Below are 10,776 nucleotides of genomic sequence, written 5' to 3' on the forward strand. Positions count from 1 at the left end.
CATGTTTACGTGTTCAGCAATCAAAAGACTACAACTTATAATGTCCACTTTGTACACCTTTTTTTTTTGAAAGGTGTCTAACTTTGCACATCTAAATTCAGGAATTCAAATTAAATCAATCGATAATTTAGATTTTGATACAAAATTGTCACGCAATTCTTGCACTCGGAGACAGGAGTTAATCCTATTTACACCGATTAAGTGCTGCTGGATTCTTATGGGCAACTGGCGAGATGACAGCCCAAATCATATATGGTCACATCAACAGCTTATAGCTAGACTGAAATATATTTATACATGATCTAGACAGACCTGAAGATGCACGTCTCTTAGCAAGTATAATTCATCCAAGTAACATGCAACTGGAAAGGAATGCTCCCTACTATGAACAAAGTAGGCCTAATTATGAGATAAAAATGCATTTGTCTACAACAGGGCTACTTTAACCAAGAGTTCCACTTCTTTTGTTTTGACTTCAGACCATAACCTCTCATCAAGGAGTGCCGTCAAGTTTCTGCTTTGTTGCATAATGGCATGCCTGCAATATGGAATCATATATTTCAGTATAGAAGAGATCCGAAAACTGGTACAGAAAGTGGACTGCCAAAAGTAGGAAAGTAAGACCAAAAATCTCTGCAACCATTTTGTGTGTTACCGTTAATGGAGTTTACCCTATAAAGAACTGACATGCTTGCTTCACTTTTAACTCCTCAAATCATAACCTTTTGGACTGTTCTAATTTGGTTTTCTAGCTTTTCCTTTTTACCTTCTTTGATTTAATTGAGCTTTGCTCTCAATCTCCTGAAGACTTTCTGTTTTTTTTTTCTTTTCTTCAATTATATGTCGAGGTGAATGTGGTATCCTATCCAGAAGACAAACAAACTTTTCACTTGGCAGAAAGTTGCTGCTCTTCTTCCCAGTAATGATTTTCATTGCTGCGACTGCCAGCATTTGCTTTGTTTTGTGTGTCTGGTGGCCCCATAATGCATATTCTCTGCACATTAAGATAAGATTGTGATGTTTTATGCAAAGCATGGCCTTCATGCAAGTATCTTCAGTAGATATTAAAAAGTTTTAAGCTTTTTGTTTTGAAGGTATGGAAACAATTTTGACCTTTTCTTACATTGTTGTGGTAGCCCTGAGAGTGAGCATAACAAACACCGCTAAGGTCCAGAAGTCTAACATGAGCTTCTAGGGGTATGTGGGCTTTTAGATGCGTGTCTAAATTTAAATGATCATTTCCAAACAAACCCTTTCTCGCAATCATGGAAATATGTAAACACAAATCCACATTTCTGATTTCTATGATTTTTTAAGCCAGTCTTTACATAGCAAAGAAATCAAGATTGATTTGATGCATCTTGAACAAACGTTAAGGAAGAGCCCAGCAATGCTGTTGAATCTGATGAATGTCTAAACGTGCTGGTTTCATCGTCCTTCCCAGTCTGCATTCGGTTGCATTGGTCCCTCAGGGCTCCAATTCTCAACTCATCACCGAATATACTTGAGTCCATAATTAATTCAGGAACAAGGGTTCGACCTTCAAGCATGTTTACCACCTCAGACATGATTGGTCTAAGTGCAGGTGATGAATTAGTGCACAATAAAGCTACTTTTATCATTCTAATTGCCTCTTCCTCGTTAAACTCCGACCCCAACCTTGGATCCACCAACTCCATTAAATTTCCCTTATGTTGTAAAACAAGAGCCTGAAATAGATGGAGGACAAATTACCAAGGAAAAAAAAAAGCCATTACAAGAGCTAAGATGCTTAATGTAAGTAAATTTCAAGTGAAAGCACTAATGAATTTATAGAAGTTTAATGCACAGAGCATTTATCAGAAAAAAGGAAAACCTAAAGCACATATCCCTTAAGAGAATGCATGGATATCTGTATCAAATCCCAATCGCAAGAACAGAATCCAAGATATAACATTTAGAACTTAAAACCTGAACTCTATCTTACCCAATCCTGAAGGCATACAAAATCCTCCTCTGGTCTATATTTCGTATTGTTCTTTCCAGCAACAATTTCTAATGCAACAATACCAAAACTATAAACATCTGCTTTGTACGTCAGATAGCCCCATAAAACATATTCTGGTGCCATGTATCCCCTGCAAAATAGGAGCTATGAGCACAACATTGTCAAGCATATCAATTGGTTCGCCTCTGCATATGCAGTTATGCAATTGATGAATTTATAACTCAGGACCTCCTCGCTCTTGAGAAAAATAACCACAGACAAATAAGTCTTGTTAAGTATTGAGAAAATGTCAAGTCTAAATTATGTAGTATGCAAACTTAGACACCTAACATATCCCGTTTCCACAAAAGATTGGAGGCTTTGGACTCATTCTTAGTGCTTTCAATACTGATGGTACCCTCAATTGCAGAAACTTTAGTTTCTAACTTCACAAAGCAAGTGTTTTTCACACTTGTAATTGAATTAGCAAAATGAAACAGAAAAGAAGCAAAAGTAGAGTTTATCAGATTCAACTGCAATATTCTGAACTGAAATAAATGAAATGTGATCAGCAGTACAGAGGGTAAAGAGGTAGCTCACATGGTTCCAGCAGCTCTGGTGCTAATATGGGTATTTTCCTCCTCAACAAACTTGGCCAAACCAAAGTCAGAAATTTTCGCATTAAGTTCCTTATCAAGTAGCACGTTGGCAGTTTTGATGTCTCTATGAACAATTTTTAAACTCGACTCCTCATGCAGGAAAGCCAGACCTTTCGCTATTCCAAGACAAATTTTCTGCCTAATAGGCCAGTCCAATGTCAACTGGCTTTCTTTAGGACCTGTAGAGTGAGACATATGGCTAACCAATGAAATTCATCATATAGTTTTCTATATATAGTGTTTAGATCTTTTCTTCCTATAATTGTTACAAAATCAACATCATATTTTTCTAGAGGGGACGGTGGAAGCGATTAAAACAGGAGGGGAACACTTGCTTTATGCAGTTCAATCATTGACCATAAGAGAAAGGGGGAATAACTGACAATTAGTAGATTACGCTCACCAAATAAAGCACGTGCAAGGCTATTATTTTCCATGTATTCATAGACCAACAACAACTGACCTCCCTCAACGCAACATCCATACAACCTGACAAGATTCGGGTGTTGTATTCCAGAAATCATGCCTAGTTCATTCAGAAATTCACGATCTCCTTGCCTTGATTTTGAAGAAAGTTGTTTAATTGCAATTATGGTACCGTCTAGTAGTATACCCTACGGCAAAAGTATAGCATAAAATGTTAGATCTTTCATCACATGACACCTACTCCTAAACATCATGCTTCATATCAGAAAGGAAGTAAGTAAAATGGTAAAGAGAAACCATGCATGGAGTGGAGACACCTTGTAGACAGATCCAAAACCACCTTCTCCAATTTTATTTGCAGCGTCAAAGTTGTTAGTAGCAGCTTTCATCTGTCTGAAGGTAAAAAAACCAGACTGCAGATCGAACCCCTTCAGGTCTTGAAAAAAGATTGGGGGAACCAGTTGAATTACATAGTCAACAAGCATGCAAAGCATACACTTGTGCAAATAGATCATCCCAGAGAAAAGTATTTGAAAGTATAAGATTACATATTGAAGTTGATTAGAGTACCTTGTTCCCTTAATGTCCTATGCCAAAAATAGCCTTTCCACCATAGAATGCTTAAAATTATGAAAATCAGGCATGAGACAGAAACAACAGCTCCCACTTCAAACTCCATCTTCGTGTTCCCACCATTAAGAACTGGAGGCTTAAAATCTACCAACAAAAAAGATAAAAAGGTATAAACAGTTATTCTCAAACTTCATCTCCTGAAGAAATGCTGCATATATGCACACGCCAATAGAATATCAGACTGATCCAACAATTAAGTACTTAAGACAATATGGGATAATTAAATCAATAATGTCCTCTTTTTTTCTCCATTTTGAGAAATGTAAAGCACATAAAGTGGGTCTTAAGTTGCTGCATCAGTTTACAGCAAAGTTTTGCTAGCTTCAGATTCCAATATCCCATGTCATGCAAAGAATCATTAAGGGCAACTTCATTATTGCTTCACATCATTTACATGTCAATCCACTGCAAGCTTTGAATAATTTGGATGAAGAGCTATTTAGATTACATTTCTTACCAGAGTCTACTGAGATAGCTGATATCAGAGGACCATAAGTTCCTCTTCTTGGGGTAGCAGTTGTCCCCTTTCCAGCCCAATGAAAGCGTACCGTTAAAGTTTTGTTCCTGACAACTGTTTTAAAGGTCCTAATAACTGCTTTATCAACACCCTTTGCCTCTTGTTTAATATTGAAATCCTTCAGTTCAAGTTTCTCCTGCAACAAGCTTATTAAATCAAAACAGCTTCTGTATCATGCAAATTACACACTTCATTTGTAAAATGATAATCTACCTGGACATAAACATCAAATATCCTTCTTCCAAGACTTCGAAAGGATCTATTGTCTCTGATAACTATCTCTACAAAGTGAAGCGTGACGGTATAATTTCCATTTGCTAAGCAACGAAAATAATACGTGAGAGAAAGAGGAGAGAGGCGAGCTCTTGTGTATAATTCGGAGTTTTTTGTTCTGAGAATGGAAACGTTTTGTGCTATATAGTCCCTTGAACCAACGGAGGTGCCCCAGAAAAGCCCGGTACTACTAGTTTCCCAAGCCTCTTTGAGTGGAAAATATTTTGCTGGACCTCCTAAGTCTTCATCTGCTTCATAGTTGATGCCATTAATAGTTGTTGCTCTTCCACCACAATTTATATGTACTGAATACCAATCTATGAAGAATAAAAAAGTACCGGTGATTAGATTGATCAAACTATAGCAGGATAAAAAATGGACAAATGGCTGGAACAAAAATTAATGCCATATTTCATCTTGGTTAGGGTAAAACCTTACTCTAGAGAATGTTTTCAGAGTCTTTATTTGCATTTTAATTAATGCAAAGAAATTACCTTTTGAACAAGGAAAGTTCTTGAGGCAGTCATCGAGTCCTCTAGACCATAGTATGGCAAAGAAGCATTAGTCTTGTTAAAGAGTGATTCCAAATGGAAAGCATAAAAATAACAAAAAAGTGGTAGTTTTTTTGCACATTCAACAAGATATTAACTTACGAGTTTTTGCTTTCTGAAAAGCTTTTGAACAAATTTCTGATAGACAAAAGACCAATCACTATTAAAATTTCTAGACATTTACAAAGGTGGAAAAGTAATACGCAGCATAGGAAGCCAAGCTGAGAGGGGCTTTTTTCTTACAGATTTTCCTGGCAAACCGTCTCAGAGCTTTCAGACAAATTATTATACGAAAGATCTATCTGGCTGCAACGAAGTATAACAGATTATAAGTAGACTTGAGACATTAAGGTACATTATCATATATGCTTAGGAGATATTATGCAGCATAAGTTGAAATTTAGGAAGCAAAATTGAGAGGAAAAGATTGCAGCAAGAGTAGCTGTTAATTCTCTTGCCATAACAATGGAAATGTTAAATTAAATCCAGGTTTTACCAATGATGAATGATATGAGAAGATTGCTTCTTGCTGTGTACTTGAGCCTTGGAGGAAAGATAAATTAAAATTAAATTTAAGAATATATTGCAATCATATGTTGGTTAGCATATGCATATGTAATTGATACTGTAAATATTCATTCAAGAGTCATTACTAAAGGCAGAAAATAAACAGATACGGTAATGTCAAAATTGTAGAAAACTTTGGATGGTAGACATACAAGCGGCTATCTCTGGCATTAACCCAGTCTGGAATGGGTCCAGCAAGCGCATTGCTTGTCAGATACCTATTCAGTAAGCAACATTGAATTAAACCATATTTAAGCACTCCTACTGGAACTTATATATTGAAAGGTTATAACTGAAACTTAAAGTGGAGCAAATAAAAAACTTGTTTTATTGTGATATGATTCATAATTTGCCATCAAGTGTACAGATAAAATAAACAAATGACTCTGTTACCATAAGAATCAAAGGTTTAAAATTTACAATTAACTTTTTGATTAACTACTGATTTTTTCACATAAATAGACCTATGATTAACTGACCAAAGAAAAAAAAAAAAAAACCTATGCTTGATTATCATTTCAAGAGCATAGTTTGCACAAGTGTTCTTCTGATGGGTTCAAAAGATGGTATTCTGGGTTTCAGGCGTATACACCTCAAAATTCACAGCACTTACATGTATTGCGTTTTTGTAAGGCTTTCAGAACCGAAAATGTGACCTTCCAATTTGTTGAAGCTGAGATCTCTGGAAGAGAATCAGACAAGTCAGGTATTTCTATTACTACAAATATAAAAATTCCAAATGATTGTTCTGATGGAAATGTGAAATCCATGAAATATATCAGACGAGTGCAATTATGAAGAATTGATTCAGGAAAAGAATTCAAGCATATCAGATGTTGGAGTTCTCTGATTATAGCAGATTCATGTAATAATCTAAATAATCCATTAACCTGATGAAGATGTTGCTAAAAATATTACGGATCGGTCACTGATATGGCAATTGATGCAAATTAGTCCAAAAAATAGAAATTTGTCACTCTACCTATCTATTTCTTCACCTTCAGATTCAGGGTATTTAGCCTTAATATGTACTTACTACTGCATGTAAGAAGACAGCATTTTTATCTTCGAACTGGAATTAGTCTAAATTGAGTAACCAAGCTGCCAACACTTAAAAAGAGTATGGGATACAAATCAAACACTTAACTGTACATTATTACTCTAGTCTCAACATGGATTTGTGCCAAAAACTTTGTGTAAGATAAGCAGAAATATGTGTCTCAGCTGAAGAAAATAAATCAGTATAAATTGAAGTGTACCTAACCTCCTAGCATTGAAGCTTGAAGCAGACTAAATTTATTAAAATCCACATGAGAAGAATGAAATATGATATGTCAAATACTGAAACATAAATAATGAATATTTAGATGAAACAAGAGTAGCAGAATTACAAAATTTGCAATCGTGAAAATGCCCAAAGATAATCTGGGATTGGTCCAGATATATTGCAGCTACGCAACATCCTGCAATATACATAGCTCGCATTATTTGAGCACAATAACTGCAAATGGGGATTAGTATGACCTTGAAGAATTTTGCAAGCCATGGGAATGACTTACAATCTGTACAGATTTTTCATATTTTCTAAGTTGGGAAACTTTGAACCCTCTCCAGGTAAGTCACTGATCTTTCTGAAAAAGATTGCATCATAAAGAATTGTTAAAAGCGAAAAGGATTCCAGAGCAATAATTTTATTCTGTAAAGTGGAACAGAACAAGATGATGTTATAGAGATTAAGGGCTACAAAATCAAAAGGTATTAAAGCAAACTCACAGTTCAGTTAAATTAAGCAAGACAGATAAGCTCGAAGGAATTGGCCCTTCAAAGCCACTAGCTTGAATCTCACTGTCAGCGATGAATTCAAATATTTGATGAAGACTTCATCACCAAAACTTTCAATGAGGGACTCTAGAGAAGTAGTAGGGCCAGAAATATGCTTACAGTTTCTCAAGTTGCTTCCAATATTGAAAAATGTTGGGTATTTTTCCAGTGAAGTTGTTACTGCTAATCCTACTGGATAAACCTCATATAAAAGCAGGAATACTTAGCAAATCTAGCGCTGTTACCGGTATAATTTTAGTTAGTGCTGAAAACACTTACAGTTCTTTTAGATTGGAAAGCTTAGTAAGACCCCAGGGAAACTTTCCTGTGAGAAAGTTAGCACTAAGAGTACTGCATTCACCAAAAAGAGGAAGAATCAGGCCAACTTCAACTGAGTCAATAGTTGGTTGATTATGCCAATTATTTTGGCAGAGATAGACTGATTAATCTTGCATGAATATGTGATAGGGAAAAGAACCTAACAGGTTTTCCAGGTTAACCAATTTCCCTAGCTGGGGAGGAATAGTTCCAGAAAACAGGTTGTTCTCGAGGGTCCTGAAAATATAAGACTAATAAGAAACATTATCATAATTTCAACGCAAAAATAAGAGACAACACTAAAGAAATCATAAGCAAGAGAGATATACAAATATTTTAGGGTGGTAATGTTTCCCAAATAGCCAGGTATTCGCCCTGATAACTGGTTCATAGAAACAGACCTGAAATGAATTAATTCCTATCAGTTGACTGAAGGTAAGCTTCTAAACAGAAATCCAGATGAAGTGCACTAGTAGCTTACAAAATCTCCAACTTCAGAGCAGCCCATTCACGCGGTATTGTACCCTTAAGATAGTTTAGAGTGAGTTGTCTAAAAGCAACAGAAAAGAGTTTTTACATGGATAGAAGCTTAGGATCCTATTTTCTGGTTTTAAAGAGTAATTAAAATTTATCAAAATTTGTAACCTTTCTTACATTGTTTTAATATATGGTAGCTTGACAAGTGAGCGTGGAAGAACACCATCAAGATCCTGCCCTATAAGATAGCTGCTCCAAAAAATACAAAGCATTTTAGACACATGTCCAATGCAAAATTTCCAGCTATATGTTCTGCTCGTTGACAGAAAATTTAGTAAGTGAGAAAAGTATTCAATGACCACTTCCGTGATAAAAATGACAGCAAAAGCTCACCATATCAAAAAAAAAAAAAAATAGTATCAAAGTTTTTATCATTCATATTTATATTAATGACTGAGATGATTAATTCGAATAAATTGGTATTCAAAGCCATAGCCGCATAGTCCGTATATCTTGAATGAGGCATACCGATGATAATGCTTTCATATTGCTAAAATCAAGTTGGGGGAATGCAAGCAAATCACTGGTCTAGAAATCAAAGCTATTGAATTAAAAAGAGAGAGAGAGAGAGAGAGAACTATGGTTAAGAAAATTAGAATAAGGATTTCGTTATCACCAGAAAAGACGTACATTGCATCAATATGACATTCACCATTGGGGGAGCAACTGCAGGTGACAGTACTGTTAATGGCCAGTGGCATATTTGGTGGCAGCGGTTCTGTAAAGGAGCTTGACTTATTGCTGCAAGGGTTCTCACTGAAATTCCAATCCTTCTTTCCAAGTTCTGCAGCTATCTCACGAAGAGCTTGTACTGCACAGCCAAAAAAAAAAAGTGAAAACCATTGGAGGAAGGTGAGTTGGGTTGAAAACATTTACAAAACAAAATCTTGGAAATACTCTTTGGGTGTTCTTAGGGACATACAGCCAGAATGTTAAACATGCAATGTACTACTTTAATGATGAAAACCATGATACAGAATAGTTTAAGAATCCATAAAATGAAAAGCGAATGGTATAAGAGTAAATGGGAAGGGTGTGAAACTCAAAATACAAAGTGGAAACTTTCCATATCAGCTAGTAAAGTAAGCACTCGTTTCATTTCTTTGAAGCAAGAGATTCAAAGTTTAATTAAACCATTAGCTAATCATAATCATGATCTCAGAAACTGAAGCAAAGAAAGTGATTGCAAAGGTGAATTATTTTACCTTCGTTATGTGGAGGAGGAAGTGGCTCCACCTGAGCTTCAACTTCGTTTGGTTCCATGCAAATGAGCATCAAGACCGTAAAAATCATGTTGCCAAAAAGTTTCACGGTTGAAAGACACTTATCAACTCTTCTCATGTTTTTCCTAGAGATGCTCATCTTTTGCTTGCTACTTCGAAATACTGAGGCATGTGGTAAGCGGTGGCAACTGACAAAGTCGTTTTTCGCCGGAGCTGGAACTTGAGCACTTGTAATACTTTGGATTACTACCTGTGCTAATAGAGTTATCTTGTAAGTATTTTAGTTTAGATAAAGTTTTAAATAGTTTTTTTTTTGTTTAATTAGTTAATTTATGATTGAATTAGATTATTTTAAGTTATTTTAATTTATTTGTAAGGTAAAATTGCTTAATTTTAGTGATGATTAATTTAGATTTTATATTGGATCAAGTGATAACAAATTGTACAAATTAATCAGATACAAATTTCACTGAATATGTTATGATATTTCAAACGTAAATCAAACTACAAACATTCAATTAATATGATCCTTAAATTATTAAAAAATTTGAACTACAAAAATTCAATTAATATGATTCTTAAATTATTAAAAAATTAATAAAAAGAAGTATAACTTTCATGTTTATTACTTTTTTAGTTCTAATTTTATCTAGTTCTATTTAAAATATGATCAAAATCGAGTTAGAAATAGTTGAATCGTAACAGTTTTGCAGTAAGCAGTTTGACGAGTCAAGAAAACATGTCTCCCACACAAAACAAAAAGTTTGGCGCTGCAGAGCCAAACCTTTGGGACTGCAGCACCAAACACAGGAATTATCGAATCTATACATCTGATTTTTAATCGTAGGGCTTTAAAGGAGGGATATAAATTGGTCATTTTGATTGGGTTTAAAGGGGGTTGGAGGAGAGCAACTTCAATCAAAAACAAAAGGAGTAGGAAGAGAAAGGACGGAAGATCAACGCTCAAAAAAGCTGCAGAAATTTGTTTCTCTCTCTAGATTTGTTCTTCTCTCAATTTTTTTTGTTTTGTTTATGATTTTTTTTTTTTTGTGGATGATGTTTTCTATGGATATTATGAACTAATTAGCTTTTAGTTAAGATTTTGGTTGGTTTCTAAGTATAACTTAAATTATTTATTGTTATTTTACTTATTTTAAATGTATATGTTGATGTTTATTGAAATATGAATTTATTGATTATTGATTGCAAATCACTACTTAAATGGTTATGGTATGTAAATGAGACTTGATAAAATTATTTTAGATCAGACTTGGATTTAGATAAT

At 34.8% G+C, this 10,776-nt stretch overlaps 1 protein-coding gene across 1 annotated transcript; it reads right to left on the reverse strand.

Moving 5' to 3' along the window:
• Positions 1 to 1,243: 1,243 nt before the first annotated feature.
• Positions 1,244 to 9,646, reverse strand: LOC18596609 (putative leucine-rich repeat receptor-like serine/threonine-protein kinase At3g14840). Its single transcript, XM_007025205.3, has 24 exons — positions 9,474 to 9,646; positions 8,899 to 9,079; positions 8,386 to 8,457; positions 8,213 to 8,281; positions 8,061 to 8,132; positions 7,897 to 7,968; positions 7,693 to 7,764; positions 7,534 to 7,605; positions 7,366 to 7,437; positions 7,152 to 7,223; positions 6,984 to 7,055; positions 6,206 to 6,274; positions 5,745 to 5,810; positions 5,269 to 5,331; positions 5,128 to 5,163; positions 4,969 to 5,009; positions 4,415 to 4,791; positions 4,142 to 4,337; positions 3,622 to 3,768; positions 3,369 to 3,487; positions 3,029 to 3,239; positions 2,567 to 2,804; positions 1,967 to 2,117; positions 1,244 to 1,709 (listed from the first exon to the last, which is right to left on the reverse strand). Exons 1-24 carry the CDS (start codon positions 9,628 to 9,630, stop codon positions 1,341 to 1,343), a joined length of 3,066 nt encoding a protein of 1,021 aa, XP_007025267.3. The 5' UTR covers positions 9,631 to 9,646; the 3' UTR covers positions 1,244 to 1,340.
• Positions 9,647 to 10,776: the final 1,130 nt, after the last annotated feature.

The sequence above is a fragment of the Theobroma cacao genome, chromosome 6 (assembly GCF_053813885.1).
Source record: "Theobroma cacao isolate CCN51 chromosome 6, ASM5381388v1, whole genome shotgun sequence".
Classification (NCBI taxonomy): Eukaryota; Viridiplantae; Streptophyta; class Magnoliopsida; order Malvales; family Malvaceae; genus Theobroma; species Theobroma cacao.

Coding starts and splice junctions, on each gene's coding strand:
- LOC18596609 (XM_007025205.3), bottom strand. CDS start 9,630: ATGAGCATCTCTAGGAAAAACATGAGAAGAGTTGATAAGTGTCTTTCA. Junction 8,458..8,898: donor GAATGTCATATTGATGCAAT/GTACGTCTTTTC, acceptor TTTTTGGAGCAG/CTATCTTATAGGGCAGGATC. Junction 4,338..4,414: donor TATTTGATGTTTATGTCCAG/GTAGATTATCAT, acceptor AGCTTGTTGCAG/GAGAAACTTGAACTGAAGGA.